Source organism: Aspergillus puulaauensis, chromosome 2 (genome assembly GCF_016861865.1).
Source record: "Aspergillus puulaauensis MK2 DNA, chromosome 2, nearly complete sequence".
Lineage (NCBI taxonomy): Eukaryota > Fungi > Ascomycota > Eurotiomycetes > Eurotiales > Aspergillaceae > Aspergillus > Aspergillus puulaauensis.
Genome location: NC_054858.1, coordinates 4,683,774 through 4,699,820, shown reverse-complemented (window position 1 = coordinate 4,699,820; position 16,047 = coordinate 4,683,774). Strand labels below are relative to the sequence as shown.

The window sequence follows — 16,047 nt, the reverse complement described above, 5'->3', positions numbered from 1 at the left end:
TCCTTGCACCCTGTATGTCACTTGGCATAATGGAGCTACCGGAGCCAATTGCGTACAATATTAAGCCCACAGACCTTATCCCCAACTCACCAAAGCCCCTTTTGCTGTACAAGAACTGCTTCTTCCGAGACGGCAAAATTGACCCCGTTCTTGTATACGACACCTTCAAGAAGAATGGTTGGGATCCTCAGTGGGTGACCAGATATGGCCGCCTCCAGAGATCGCACTACCATGGACAGACTCACGAGGTAATGGTCGTGCTTTCAGGCCCCGGTGCCATTCGCTGGGGCGTCGCGGACCTAGATGACGATCCAGAGAAACATACCTACGGTGGCGCGAATGAGAAAGCAGGCTTGGACATGGTTGCAAATGTAGGGGACGTATTCGTCATTCCAGCGGGTGTCTCGCATAAAAACTATAATCCGAACACGACAATGCCGGAGTCAGAGTGTCTAACAGGAGATGCGCACCATATCGAGTCCAATGACCAGAGAGGATTAGTGGGCGAACTACCGTTGGTTGAGTTTACGATGCTGGGCGCGTACCCAAGAGGATTTACTTGGACGTGGGCGGAGGGAGGCGAGCATGCTGGCAGGTTTGACGAGGTATGGAATGTTGCTACTCCAGAGCTGGATCCCGTGGTTGGTGATAAGGGGGGGATCACCGTGTACTGGAATCCAGCAGTAAACGGTGTCTCCTAAGGCGCTGGTGCTGGTTGGCGGGTTGTTGCAAACAATCCCTGCCTGACTGAGTCACACTCGTCGTTTGGAATCACTTTTCGCGTGCATAGCTCGCGCGAGCTACTGAGAAACTGGCGTGAGTGTAACCTTACAGGCTTTCATCCCACCCCCCCTTCGACCTTGGCGTCAATCCTGATTTATCAGCAGATCGCTCGTACATTTCGATCCGCGATCCGGCCCGAGCTCAATCCAAGGTGTCCAGCCTTGGCGGTGTTGGAGACGACGGAGAGTGGCGGATTATCGTCCCCCTCCCTTGGTTACTTGAAAGTTATAAATATTTATACAGGTTGCCTGTACCTAGACCTTCTTTACAGATCTCAATACCATTACTTTTGACCTTATTCTCCGAGGAACACAGGAAAGTGCCGTCATAATCAGGTCAACGCCTTGAAGATGTCGTCCGCAGAAACGGTGGTTATCGCTGGTTCCGGCAATATTGCCCGGTATCTAATCGAGGAGTTCATTGCTGATGGTAAATACCGCGTCGCTGTCATTTCGCGCAATAACCGGCCGTTTCTCGATGCTCTTGGAGTGGACGTCCAAATAGTAAAGGAGTACAGTCGCGAGTCCGTACTCCCAATATTGGACTCCCTCCCCAAGACTAGGGCTCTGATATCGGCGCTGTCCACCGACGATCCCACGACATACACATCACTGCATGAAGCATTGCTGTCCGCTTGTCGGGATTCGAAATCCTGCAAGCGTTTCATACCAAGTGAATTTCTCGGAAACACTAGAGACTATGGTGTTCCACGCGGGCCCTCTCGCGCCCGCAGCGCTTTCCGCCCAATCTTGACCAGCCAGAAAGACGTCACTTTCACTGTCGTCAATCTTGGTTGGTTAGCCGATTACTTTGTTCAAACACCAGGCTCACAGAAGACATATATCCGCCCATTTCCACAGGGTTGGCCTATTGATTTGGAAAAGCGGACCGTCCGTGTTATTGGAACGGGTGACGAGCCTATAGGTTGGACCGCGACAAGAGATATGGCCAAGGCAGTTGTTGCGTTGATTCCGCATGATGACTGGCCAGAGTATACTTGGGTTTATGGCGAGCTGGGCACTTGGAATCAGGCAATCCAAAAAGTCGAGAAGTTTTATGGAATTAAACTGCAGGTATTTTCTGGTGCACGCCCTCCTTCCATCTGCAGCTTCCACTGACGCAGTAACAGCGAGAGTATGCCAGCAAAGAGTCCATATCGGCCCGCCTTTCCAATGAAGATGACCTTGACGCGTGGTATCGGGCAACTATCGACGAGTGGTCACTTCTGGGTGCGACTGCGGTGCCCCGCGAGGAAGCCGATCACCAACGGGAAAAGTACTTCAAAGATGTTGTTTTCCGTGATATCGAAGCGCTACTGCTTAGCTCACAGCATGTACCAATTGTTTGAAGGAAACGGGCTCGTGTTGACAAATATAATGTTCTCATGCCGCAACTCGCGGTCCTTATCAGCACCCAAGCTGTTGGTTTTTCCAAATATAGTGGCCATAACCCCTCATGATCTACCACCCCGCTTGGAGTGGGCTTTCCTGTATCTGTGGAATCCTTCCAACTCCGCAGAACTGAACACATCACTCTGGAGATGCTTTCTGGGTCGTAGTCAAAGTTAATCTGTATCTGATCCAATGGGATCGCAACCATGGGGAGATGGCTTCAGTTCGCATTGGTTCCTCCGTTGTCAGCAGGCAGACGAGTATTCATTGGTCGACAAAACGCGACCATTAAATGTGGCGAGGACTTGTCTCCTGCTCCTTTGGGTAGGAGAGGGAGATAGAACGCGGGAACTGACAAGGGCTGAGACTGAGAGAGCCTATGGCAACTAGTGCACCGCATTGGGCGCTGCAGAAATATATCGATCGCAATCGTGGGTCTGGTCAGTGCTTGCTCACATTCGATGTGAACATGTGGGGGGATCTCAGAGAGAGGTTTGCGAGGTGCGATCAAGATTTGGATTCTGCTCCAGGTCCAATATGGATCAGAATCGACAGCGGAACCAAAACGTGAGAAAACGTCTCAAAGTGGTCGCAAATAATCACGTGCGGCTGTTGTTTCTTTGTTGCTTCTTGTTGTTTCCCGTTCTTCCCCTCCCCCTCCTCCGTCATCGCGATTCTGACAACCGATCGACAATACGGATCCCTTTGGTTCCATCGAATTACATCATCGGGTGAATGATGGCCCCCCGTTCCCCGTTTGATGGACTACTGTCGAACTAGTGCATGTCGCCTTGATGGGACTTTTGCATGAGCCCGAACCGTGGGGCCCGAGCATCGCCGACGCGCCGACACCATTGCTGGGAACTTGGCGGCTCTCTCACGCCATTTCCTCCTCAGCCACAGCCCTCGTCAAAGCGCGCTGATCAATCTCGCAGCTTCGCCACACTTCGGCCCACCTGTGCTCGGCTGGTGAGACGCACTGATAGTGACAGTCTTGGCTCGCGAAGCTTGCCCCGAGAATCCATGGTTCAGCTCACGTCAAAATGCTTTCTATCCCTGTCGTACAGAGTTCGGAGATCGATCCAAGGTGTGATCGAGCCAGTTTCGCGGGCCCACGGGGACTCCCGGCCAGACTGCGCCGTGCGTCATGCAGCTAAGGCACTGCGTTGTTCACTCCTCGGTCCCTGTTTTTTTCTTAGTTCCAACCGGAGAACCAATGGTTGGCTATCACATGTGTTGGAAGGCGTGGCAACTCAGCTTATCCGTCTCTATCTTCCTGAACGGGAATGGAAAGAGTTCTCATTGCTGTCTCTTGGAGACTTGCACCGAACCTTGGTGCCTCATCCCGCTCCCCAAGATGACCCATAGCCTGGATTATTGAACGATAGTGCTGTGATGACAATGCAGATGCCTTGCTCGTGACGCACCTCTGCTCCAGGAGTGCTGGGATAAGCTCATTCATTGGCCGGCCATGTCGGCCCCTGCGTAGACGCACCCCTCCATGCAAGTCTCCACGAGGGGTTCGAGTTTCATGGAGGGTGACCAAACTTTATGCGACGGCGGCTGAATGCAGCGATGGGAAGCAGTTGGTACAGCATAGCCGAGCTACAGCATGCGAGTGCGGAACTGACAACCTTCGTTGTGTTTGAACTGTTATTTAAGGGCGAACATTCCCACCATTATGAGCATGTCTATCCAAGCTGTCTTATTGTGTCTTACTTCCAATCATTGACTTGAATTTGTATGCCCTGTTACAACACCCCATTCCACGTAAGAATGTCGCAAGCTACTTCCTCAAACGGCCAGCATGATACTAGTCCTTGGGTGGACGACCCCATTGCCATCGTTGGCATGGGATTGCGTCTGCCGGGCTCCGTCCGCACTCCTCAGCAATACTGGGACTTCCTGACCAGCAAGGGCAGCGGCCGTAGCCGCGTTCCTGCTGATCGTTACAACGTGGACGCATTCTTCGGGCCGAAAGGAAAGCCAGGCCATACTTGCACAGAATACGGCTACTTCCTTGACGTCGACCTCGCTGCAGCTGACAGCTCTTTCTGGTCTATGCCGCCCAAGGAGCTGGAACTCCTTGACCCCCAACAGCGGCTAATGATGGAAGTGGTTTACGAATGTCTAGAGAGTAGCGGGACAGCGTCTCACCGAGGCAAAGATATCGGATGCTATGTAGGTGTACTCGGCGAGGATTGGATGGATATACAAACCCGAGATCCACACCATCAAGGAATGCATCGTGTCGGGGGTTATGGTGACTTCGCTATTGCCAACCGCATATCGAAAGAGATCGGCCTTACCGGCCCAAGTATGACAATTCGAACAGCTTGCTCCTCTTCCCTAATGGCCCTGCACTCCGCCTGCCAAGCGCTATACGTTGGGGAGTGCTCATCGGCCGTCGTTGGCGGCTGCAACTTGATTCTTTCACCACGCATGACAGTAACAATGTCTGAACACCGTGTTATCTCACCAACCGGGACTTGCCGGTCATTCGACGCCCACGCAAACGGCTATGCGCGAGGCGAGGCCGTCAACGCTATCCATATCAAGCGGCTGTCGCATGCTTTGCGTGACGGGGACCCGATTCGGTCTGTTATTCGCTCTGTCTGCATCAACTCGGATGGACCCAGGTCTCCTTTGTTTATTCCGAGCCCAGAAAGCCACGAGCTTCTCATTCGCCGAAGTCATCAGCTGGCTGGTATTACGGACCTTTCTCAAACTGCCATGGTTGAATGTCATGGAACGGGGACGATGGTGGGCGACGTACTGGAAGGCAACGCAGTGGCCAAGGTGTTTGGGGAGCTTGGTGGGGTTTTGATCGGATCGGTATGCGAAACGAAAATAACTGGAACTTTCTTTCCCATTAGACGCTGACTGACTGCCCAGGTGAAACCCAACATTGGGCACAGTGAGGGAGCATCAGGCCTGAGCAGCATTATCAAGATGGTTCTGGCGCTTGAGCACCAGACGATTCCCCCTAATATTAACTTCACAACACCCAACCCCAAGAGTAAGATTTTACGTTTATTGTTCCGAGGATGTTCATGAGCTAACATGGGTATAGTTCCGTTCGGGCCGGCCCGCCTCCGGATCCCTGTGGAATGCGAACCTTGGCCAGAAGGTAAGGCAGAGCGAGTTGGGCTCAACGGATTTGGCATTGGGGGAGCAAATGGACATGTAGGTTGGTCGCAAATACGGGTGATCCAAATTAACATTGCTCTAGGTTCTCCTCGAGTCGACCAGGTCCGTCGTTGGAGCAACGCAAACCGACGCCTCGGATTCTGAGGATCCCCAGCTACTTGTGTTCTCGGCAACCCACTCCGAGACCGTGAAACGCAGCATAACGAAGAGCTTGGATTATCTAGCTACCAATCCAGCTCAAGTTTCTAATGCCAGTTATACCCTCGGATGCCACCGACAAGTTCTCCCGAATCGCGCTTTTGCTGTCGGTTCGGTTGGCGCGTGGGATATTTCCCCGGTCCAAAAGACAGGGCCCGCGCCGGACCTGATTTGGGTTTTCACTGGACAAGGATCCCAGTATCCCGGGATGGGACAGGAATTAATTACCAGCAATCTTATTGCAAGGAACACTATCCGGCACCTGGATGAAGTGTTGGATACTATTGAACCCGGGCGGTCCTGGTCCATTCACGGTTAGATTTCCTTTTAAACATTGCGAGCCGTATAACGATGGCTAACTATTCTTTCAGATGAGCTGATTCAGCCAGAATCCCCGTCAAAGCTCTCTCAAGCCGAGTATTCCCAACCATGCTGCACCGCTCTTCAAATCGCCCTTGTCGACGTGTTGAAATCCCTGAAGGTGAAACCTTCGGCGGTGGTGGGCCACTCAGCCGGTGAGATCGCTGCGGCCTATGCCGCCGGTGCGTTGACTGCTGCCGAGGCCATCACTGTCTCATACCACAGAGGCCAGGCCGCGGGTGGTGTTTCAAAAAGTGGGGGCATGATGGCTGTTAGTTTAGGGCGAGAGCAGGTCTCTCCTCTACTGACTGAAGGGGTCATTGTTGCATGCGAAAACGGCCCCAGAAGCGTGACCCTTAGCGGCGAATCGTCGGAATTGGATGCTATTGCTGTTGAAATACAAAACCGTCATCCAGGCGCCTCGATCAAGCGTTTGGCAGTGAACCGCGCCTACCATTCAGGTAAATCACTCCCCTTACTTTGTATAAAAAAATACTAACCCATCTCGCAGCGCACATGAAAGAGGCAGAAGACGGTTACTTGAATCGCCTTGCGTCTCTTAAAAAACCAGAAAATGACGATCAACTATCAGCCATTTTCGTGTCTTCAGTGACAGGAAAGCCTGTTCAGAACGCTGCCGAGTTTGGACCCGACTACTGGTGCCGTAACTTTACCTCCCCAGTACTATTCTACTCGGCTGTTAGCAGCATCCTCGCGGGTGGCCTATCCCATCCTACATTCCTTGAAGTTGGACCGCACTCTGCACTCGCCGGAGCACTCCATGATATTGCGTCGGAAACGGGATCAGTCCCGTATATTCCGACACTGGTACGGGGAACTAATGCATACGCCTCTGTTCTCCGCACAGCTGGGCGGCTGTTCCAGTCCACAAAGGTTGAACTGTCTTCCCTGTGTAGGGGAACTACCTTAGGGGATCTCCCGCCCTACCAATGGCAATATGACGGCCGCTTCTGGTCCGAATCGAGGGTTTCCCGAAACTCGCGATTCCGTCAATTTCCTCATCACGATATTCTGGGATCCAAAATCCCCGACGGCAACGACACCGAGCCTCTCTGGCGGTCTCTAATTTACCTTGAGAACGTTCCTTGGCTTCGGGATCATGTTATCGATGACAAGATTGTTTTCCCGCGAGCATCATATATATGCATGATCGGTGAAGCTATCCGCCAGCTTACGGGAGATAATGATCTTTCTCTGCGGCACGTAACGTTCCTCGAAGAGCCTACGCTTCACGAAAGCCAGCCTGTGGAAATATTGACACAGTTTCGGCCTTCTTCAACCTCGGAATCGTATGATTTCACCATCACTAGCCAATTTGAAGGCACATGGACAAAGCTATGCACTGGCCAGGCTAGAGGAGGGCGGCACTTTCCTCTAGATATCATCCGTTTGACCCCGGGACCTCGGAAAGTGAAAACAGAGGTGATGAACCGTTTAATGAAGAGAACAGGGGCAAACCATGGGCCTCGGTTCCGTGTCATGGACCAAATATCCACCAGCGTCACGGCGCCAGAAGCGACCGCCGAGGTCATGGATGTGCGCGAAAAGATGGATAGCAACTACGTCATTCACCCCTGTACCATCAGCTCAGTGCTCCAGCTGTTCAATGTCGCCAAGGCGCAAGGTCGGAGTTTTGATCGTCTGGCTGTGCCGACGTATATTGGTGAACTCTATTTGCGCTCTTCGTCTGGCCCAATTGCGGCCCAGTCCACCGTCACGGACACTAAGGGGCATACTTTCTTCGGGGATTCCGCGGGGTTCTGTGACGGTGAGCTGGTCTTTGCCTGCCTCAGAGTTGGACTTTCTCAAACCGAAAAGCGAAATGATCGTGGCCCTGACCCCCACGCCGGTGCCCGACTAGTATGGCAGCCAGACATTGACGAGGTGGATGTCAATGGCCTCATACGACCAACTCCCGGAATGTCGGATAGCCTTTCCCTCGTCGAAGAATTAGCATTGACATGCATTATTGAGAGCGAGAAGCAGTCCTGCAGTGACTTGTCTGCACCACATTATGTCAAATACCTTGAATGGCTGAGCCAGCAGCGACACCGTGCTGAACAAGGTGACTACGCAAGTGTTACCTCCTGCAAGGAGATTGCATCAATGTCATCTCTGGATCGAACCCGTCATATCTTCCACCTGCACCAGAGAGCAATTCAAACTGACGGCAGAAACGTCGCCACCGCCATAATGCGTATCTACCAGCAAACCGGAGCAATGTTCAAAGGTCATGCAGATTCCTTGAGCCTGCTAATGAAAGACAACCTGCTTACGGCAGTCTATGGGTTTAAGCTGTGTGAATTTGGCGATTTCTTCCGTGTCCTTTCCCACAACAGGCCATGCATGCGAGTGCTGGAGATCGGAGCAGGGACTGGTGGTGTGACGGCCACCATTCTGCCTGCGATGCATGGACCACACGGTGAACGCCTCTATGAAAGTTATGTATACACAGACATCTCACCCGGGTTCTTTGATGGTGCTCAAGAGCGCTTCGGCGCTTACGATGGCATCGATTATCGCCCGCTTGATATCACCGCTGATCTGACTGCCCAAGGATTCGATGCATCCTACGATCTTATAATCGCGTCGAATGTTCTTCATGCAACTCCGAATCTCCAGCAAACGCTCGCAAATGTGAAATCATTGCTTAGACCCAATGGTAAACTATTCCTACAAGAACTGGCACCTGTTACCAAATGGATTAACTACATTATGGGTACCTTGCCTGGCTGGTGGCTCAGTACCGATAATCGTCCATGGGAACCCTATGTGTCACCGGAAAGATGGGACTCAGAGCTTCGCGCTGCTGGTTTTTCAGGAACAGATTCCGTGGTACACGATGGCCATATGAACGCTCATATCATTTCGTCCGTGCCAGAGATTCGAACCGAAGCAGGAAGACGGCTCACCGTGCTTCATGAAAGTACGTCCGATGATTTGAGTCTTTTCGTTTCCATCCTTCGTGCGCGTGGGTTCACGACCGATCTCCGACATCTTGGAGATGAATTGCCTGCGGATCAGACGGTTATTTCTTTGCTGGAGTTGGAGTCTCCCCAACTACACTTGCTAAGCGAAAGCAAATACCTGAGCCTCCGAAATATGATCATATCTCTCGATAAAACCCCAATGCTGTGGGTAACCCGGCCGTCTCAGGTGGGGTGCTCAGACCCCCGGTACGCGGCAACACTCGGCCTCCTGCGGACTGCGCGCCGGGAGCTTGGGGTTACTATAGCTACACTAGAACTGGATGCCCTGGATGAGAAGGCATTCCAGGCGGCGTCTCTTGTTGCTGACCGTGTCCTTCACCTTGACACTGACTCCCCATTCGACCCAGTCCTCGAATACGTCTACGCGCAAGAAACGTTGATGGTTGGTAAATTCTACCCCGCGGTTGTTAGTGAAGAGCTACTAGACGCTGGAAAGCTTGCAGCCGAAAGGACAGATGCAGCGGTACTCCAAATTGGCAATCCCGGGAAAACTGACACGCTGCGCTGGGAACGCAAGCCTGTGGAAAGGTTTACATCCGTGCAGGATTGGGTGGAGGTCCAGACACATGCCGTTGGCGTCAACTCGAACGATCTCAAGGTGGCCGATGGCACGCTTGATGCATCCTTTGGCGAGGAATGCGCTGGAATTGTACAGTGTGTTGGGCCTGGTGTTAGGAACCTGCGTGTTGGCGATCGCGTCATGGTGCTGGGAGCTGGGTCTGGAGCACTGGCCACGCGGTTTGTCACTAGTGAGAGACTGTGTACGCGGATGGCTCGCGGGTTGAGCTGGGCTGAGGCAGCTACAATTCCGCATGCCTTTGCCACTGCTATGTACTCGCTAATTGACGTTGCGAGACTGAAATCTGGTGATGTACGTTCTGTTATCCAAGTGCGAACACAGCTAAACTAACATCTTTAGGCTGTCCTCATTCACTCCGCTTGTGGTGGGTTGGGACTAGCTGCAATCCAGGTATCCCAAATTATTGGAGCCGAAGTATGTTTCGTTATCTGAGTCTTGAGATGCATGTATACTAACAGCCTAGGTCTATTGCACTGTCGGGAATGACACGGAAGCCGACTTTTTGGTGCAACTGGGCATTCCAAAACAGCGCATCTTCAGCCTCCAAGACAGCACGTTTGCTCAAAGCCTCTTGGTCGCCACTGAAGACCGTGGAGTCGATGTCGTGCTGAATTCCTTAACCGGAGACCTGCTGCACGCCTCATGGCAGTGCGTGGCGGAATTCGGCATGATGGTGGATTTAGGAAAACACTCTATCAACAGGGGCCAGCTGGGTATTGATTTCTCTGAGGGAAACCGCGCTTTTGCAGCGGTCGATCTAGGGCAAATCAGCGCGAAGCGTCCGGAGATAATACAGGGGTGAGTCTTCCGCCTGCTAAACCCTGCGAACTCAAGCTAATCAAATATAGATTACTGCGAAGGTGCATGCACCACTATGCGTTGGGCGAACTGAGCCCTCTTCCATTATCAGAATTCCCAGCTGAACAAATTCAATCGGCTTTCAGTCACATGCAAAACGATCACATCGGAAAAGTGGCCGTCGTCATGCCAGAAGAGCCGTCGTCGCTGCCCGTCACCGCGCACCGCAGAACGCCCCTTTTCCGCTCCGATGGCATCCACCTGATCGTTGGAGGATTGGGTGGACTAGGACGTTCCGTGAGTTCATGGATGGCTCTTCATGGTGCCCGGCATTTTATTTTCTTCTCACCGTCGGCGGCGAGTAAAGAGCAGGACAATTATGTCTTGGAACTGCGTGCTCAGGGTTGTCGAGTTGATCTTGTCTCTGGCGATGTGAGTAAGGAACAAGACGTCGATGCTCTCATCCAGAATATACCCGAAGGACTTCCCATCGCCGGCATTATGCAGGCATCCATGGCGCTCGAAGTTACTTCTCTTGACAGTATGTCCTTCGAGCAATGGCAAGCGTCGTTTGCACCGAAGGTCCAAGGAACCTGGAATCTACATAACAATTTGCTGAAATACCGCCGCCGCACCGACTACTTTGTACTTTTCAGCTCTTTGGCGGGCCTCATCGGCCAAACTGGGCATGCTAACTATGCTGCTGGAAATGCTTTCTTGGATGCCTTTGTCCAGTATCGGCATTCCATGGGGCTTCCATGCTCCGCACTCAACATCGGTGTCATGGAGGATGTGGGATATGTCAGTAACCAGCAACACATCATCGACCATTTCCTCGCGACCTCCGCACATACGCTACATGAGCAGGACCTTCTCGATACGGTTCAACTCGCCATTGATAACTCGCTGCCCTCTTCACTTGAACAGAAGCAGACAAACGGATGGCAGCCATACGTCTCCCGGAGCCAAATCTGTATTGGCCTCCGCAGCAATAGCTCGCTAGATTCAGCAACCAACCGTATATCATGGAGACGGGACCCACGAATGGCCCTCTACCACAATTTCAACAAAGCAGACAAGAATACATCGTCAAACGCAGCTAACAATAGCAATGATCGTGTGCTTGAGAAGTTCCTCGAACAAGTCCAACATGATGCCGAAATCCTCGTGAAGGAGGAGTCAGCCAATCTGTTAGGCACTGAAATTGGAAAGGCCCTATACAACCTTATGTTGCGTGATCACTCGGATTTGGATCTGGACATCCCTCTGTCATCTCTGGGGGCGGATTCGCTATTGGCCATTAAATTGAGGGACTGGTTCCGGAGAAAGATTGGAGTTGATATCACTGTTGTACAGATTCTGAGCAGTGGAAGTTTACGAGAGTTGGGTCGGACGGCTGCTCAGAGCATGGTGGCAAACTTGGCTAAAGGCTGAACAGTGACAAGTAGATATTTGAATTGAGGGCTCTTGCCACGCTCAGAATCGAAACAACGCTGCAATTATACCAATTGAACTTTTAAAAGAAGCTGTACCCAGCACGGAACTTGATCATGGTACAGCTCCTCCTTATTCTGCTGGACTGATGCCCCCCCGACAGCCCAGAGTGAAATGCCCAAACATCTATCCCATCATTTCCAGTCGACCCAAAACTGTACGGCGGTATTATATTGTAAATAAGGAAAACAATTAATATGGCACTCCATTGGTGATCTGGCCGATGACCCAACCCTGGGACGGCGAGCGAGGCAGTGCTCGCGGAACCACTCAATCTCAAGCCATCATTTCGTCACCTCCTGCAGATACGCATATCAGATCAGACGATGACAGCTGGTAGCTCTCTTGCCAGCTTCGTATTGGTGGGAATCTAACAGGATGCTGTCATTGACATTTCCGATCCGGAGGCCGTTGTCTCAACCATGGATCACCGCAGGACTATTCGATGGAAAACAAGACACAGCCACGATCGGGGTTATCACGAAGGGTCTAAGGTCTTCTGCTACTGTGTATGCTTCTGATGAAGTAATGAGGTCGTATGATGATTATTTCTTATAGGTTCCAAGTTCTAGCAAGATACATTCTCTTCGCTCAAGACTGCCTCCGTTCGAGAGTGTATGCACAAGTCAACAACAATGTCGGATAAAGATGAAAAAGAGTCATGGTCCGATGATGTATTATTATCTGAACCGCAATCAGAAGAAGAACTTCGTCTCGTCGATAACAAATTCGCCTTTTCACCAGGCCAACTCAACAAGCTTCTGAACCCGAAATCCGCCCATGCCTTCTATACGCTGGGCGGACTAAAGGGCCTTGAATACGGACTACAGACAAACTTGACCGCTGGTCTATCAACAATAGAGACCATTCTACCGAGATCTGTCACGATAGACGAAGCGAGGCAGGTAGCCTGGTCAAATAAAGCGATCGCCACCTCGTCGCATCTCCAGAGGAGTAGCATTCCCCTACCATCACAGCCCTCGAAAGACTCCATCCAATTCACCGACCGAACGCGAATCTTTGGTACAAACGCACTTCCCTCCGCGCCGAAGAAGAAATTCCTCCGGCTCCTATGGGACGCCTATAACGACAAGATCATCATCCTCCTCACCATCGCCGCCGTTGTCTCCCTTGCCCTCGGTATCTACGAGGCCGCATCGGGTCAATCCCAGGTTGACTGGGTTGAGGGCGTGGCCGTGTGCATTGCGATTTTGATCGTGGTTTCCGTTACGGCAGGGAATGACTGGCAGAAGCAAAGGCAATTTGGAAAGTTGAATAAGAGGGTACTTTTCCTCCAGCAGGGCAAGCTTGGTAGATGAAGCTGACTAGGGCAGAAACTCGACCGCGAAGTTAGGGTTATCCGCGACGGACAAACAATCCGAGTGCATATTACTGAGCTCACCGTCGGGGATGTCGTACATTTGGAGCCTGGGGACTCAGCGCCTGCAGATGGAGTTGTGATCACAAACCATGAGATTAAATGCGATGAGTCCACTGCTACCGGGGAGTCAGACCATGTCGAAAAGGTCAGCGGCCACAAGGCCTGGGAATCGCTACGGGATGGGCCACACGAGATTGACGTGGACCCGTTCATTATCTCTGGCAGCAAGGTGCTTGAAGGGCTGGGGACTTATCTTGTTACCAGTGTCGGGCCTCATTCAACATATGGGCGGATTATGGTCTCGCTGGGAACTGAGACAGATCCGACGCCGTTGCAGGTGAAGCTTGCGCGTTTGGCGAGCTGGATAGGTTGGTTTGGGCTAGGGTATGACCCTCTTATACTTCTATATTGATATGTGAGCTATACTAAGCAATAGTAGTTCGGCCTTACTTCTATTCTCCGTCCTGTTCATCCGGTTTCTCGTCCAGCTGTCCGGTATCTATCAAAACGATACTCCGGCTGTCAAGGGTCAACACTTTATGGACATCCTAATCGTTGCAGTCACCGTCATAGTAGTAGCGATTCCAGGTATGTCATTCCACCCCGTTTTCTATATGACTACCAACAATGGTAGAGGGCCTCCCATTGGCCGTTACACTGGCACTCGCCTTCGCGACAGCTCGTATGCTGAAAGAAAACAACCTCGTCCGGTTGCTTCGCGCATGCGAGACCATGGGAAACGCGACAGTGATATGCTCCGACAAAACAGGGACGCTAACTCAGAACAAAATGTCTGTCGTTGTGGGACTTTTCAGCGCCCGCGAGGTGTTCGGTCGACGCCCATCTGATATATCCGAATCGTCGTCGATAACGGTCGCAGATGCCGTTGCAAAGTTCCCTGCTCAGTTCAAGGAGCTTCTCATTCATAGTTTAGCCCTGAACACCACGGCATTCGAAGAGAACCGTGAGACAGGGAAGGAATTTGTTGGGAATAAAACTGAAATTGCGTTGCTGCAGCTTGCAAGTGAACACCTGGGAATGAGCCTGTCTGAGGTGCAAGGGGAGAACAAGATAGAACATGTCTACCCTTTTGACTCATCGCGAAAGGCCATGGCGGTGGTATATCGATTGCCGGCCGGATATCGGATTCTCGTCAAGGGTGCCCCTGAACTTCTCCTCAGCGCTGCTACTCGAATGGTGCAATCGGCCACATCAAACGAAACAGGAATTCCCAGCGGACTGATCTTAGATGAAGACCGCCAGTCTATATCCAGAACGATAGACGCCTACGCTAGGGCTTCCCTTCGAACAATCGGGATTGCCTATCGCGACCTTCCCGCCTGGCCACCGGCAAACAAAGGTCAACATCCCAGCTTTGGTGAAATCCTAGAGGACGTGACGTGGATCGGAGCATTTGGGATTCATGACCCACTCCGTCCAGAAGTTATAGAGGCTATTTGGAACTGTCGCTCGGCTGGAGTGGAGGTTAAAATGGTTACAGGTACTTTCTAGAATCCCCCACTCTACTTGTACAATGGTAACGGAAGCAGGAGACAATATCAACACCGCACTCTCTATTGCCGAAGAGTGCGGTATTAAGACCGATGATGGCATGGCGATGGAAGGCCCCGAGTTAAGGAAGCTTGATCAGGAGCAATTGGATCAGGTTGTCCCTAAGTTACAGGTCCTAGCCAGGTCTTCGCCGAATGACAAGGAGCTTCTTGTGAAGCACCTTAAACGGCTTGGAGAGATCGTTGCCGTCACTGGCGATGGCACCAACGATGGGCCTGCCCTGAAGTCCGCGGATGTTGGGTTCTCAATGGGCATGAGTGGAACTGAAGTAGCGCGGGAGGCCAGTTCCATTATTCTGCTGGATGATAATTTTAGGTCTATCGTCACCGCTATTTCCTGGGGGAGGGCCGTCAATGATGCTGTGGCCAAGTTCCTTCAGGTATGTATCCATTCTCTATAAACTTATATCAGACACTGACGAGGCAGTTCCAAATCACCGTCAATATCACTGCGGTGTTGCTCACCGTGATAACAGCGATATACAACAGCAGAAACGAGAGTGTCTTCAAGGCCGTACAGCTTCTATGGCTTAATCTTATCATGGATACGTTCGCAGCCCTAGCTCTGTAAGACCTTCCTTGCCCTGACCAGTCCATTCAGAAACTAAGTAATTAGGGCTACCGATCCCCCAACGGCGGATATCCTCAACCGCCCTCCAACTCCACGTCACGCCTCGTTATTCACCGTTACAATGTGGAAGATGATTCTCGGCCAGTCCATCTACAAGCTGACTATCTGCTTCGTCCTTTACTTCTCCGGCCACAATATACTAGATCTCGATAAACACTCCCCGCATGAAATGCTCGAACTCGAGACGATCATCTTCAACACCTTCGTCTGGATGCAGATATTCAACGAACTCAACTGCCGGCGTTTAGACAATAAATTCAACGTCCTTGAAGGCATCCATCGGAATAAATGGTTCCTATTTATCAATGTCCTCATGGTTGGTGGCCAGATACTGATTATCTTCGTCGGGGGCGCAGCATTTGGCGTCACGAGGCTAAGTGCGCGGCAGTGGGGAATTTGCCTGGGATTTGCGGTCCTCTGTATCCCGTGGGCAGCTATTCTCAAGTTCATTCCAGATCGGTATGTGGGTGTCTTGATTCGCTGGTTTTCGAAGGCTGTCGCGGCCCTTTGGATGCCAATGGTAAAAGCATATACGGCGGCGGTATACGGGATGAAGAGGTGTATAAGGCCAGCAACTGCAAAGCGGCTCAGTGGAAAGGCTCGTGTTATAGACGAAGAGGCGCCTGTTTCTACCGTGCAATAGGTGGCGTTTCAATGTGTGTTGTTGTCTCCAGTCGCCCTCTCCACACTTACGATATA

General features: G+C 51.7%; 4 protein-coding genes across 4 annotated transcripts; all 4 read left to right on the top strand.

Annotated features, from left to right (window-relative positions):
* Positions 1-29: 29 nt before the first annotated feature.
* On the top strand, positions 30-701 carry APUU_21884A (cupin domain-containing protein; the record flags this gene model as incomplete). Its single annotated transcript, XM_041700686.1, has 1 exon — positions 30-701. The coding sequence occupies one exon, from the start codon at positions 30-32 to the stop codon at positions 699-701; it is 672 nt and encodes a 223-aa protein (XP_041553646.1).
* A 432-nt stretch (positions 702-1,133) lies between these two features.
* On the top strand, positions 1,134-2,131 carry APUU_21883A (uncharacterized protein; the record flags this gene model as incomplete). Its single annotated transcript, XM_041700684.1, has 2 exons — positions 1,134-1,856; positions 1,913-2,131. The coding sequence occupies 2 exons, from the start codon at positions 1,134-1,136 to the stop codon at positions 2,129-2,131; spliced, it is 942 nt and encodes a 313-aa protein (XP_041553645.1).
* A 1,819-nt stretch (positions 2,132-3,950) lies between these two features.
* Positions 3,951-11,705, top strand: APUU_21882A (type I polyketide synthase; the record flags this gene model as incomplete). Its single annotated transcript, XM_041700683.1, has 9 exons — positions 3,951-5,009; positions 5,070-5,193; positions 5,248-5,360; positions 5,407-5,836; positions 5,894-6,343; positions 6,394-9,764; positions 9,813-9,887; positions 9,937-10,271; positions 10,322-11,705. 9 exons carry the CDS (start codon positions 3,951-3,953, stop codon positions 11,703-11,705), a joined length of 7,341 nt encoding a protein of 2,446 aa, XP_041553644.1.
* Positions 11,706-12,382: 677 nt separating this feature from the next.
* Positions 12,383-15,991, top strand: pmcC (putative calcium transporting ATPase (Pmc1); the record flags this gene model as incomplete). Its single annotated transcript, XM_041700682.1, has 7 exons — positions 12,383-13,048; positions 13,100-13,530; positions 13,586-13,734; positions 13,781-14,647; positions 14,697-15,097; positions 15,145-15,284; positions 15,334-15,991. The coding sequence occupies 7 exons, from the start codon at positions 12,383-12,385 to the stop codon at positions 15,989-15,991; spliced, it is 3,312 nt and encodes a 1,103-aa protein (XP_041553643.1).
* Between the last annotated feature and the right edge of the window lie 56 nt (positions 15,992-16,047).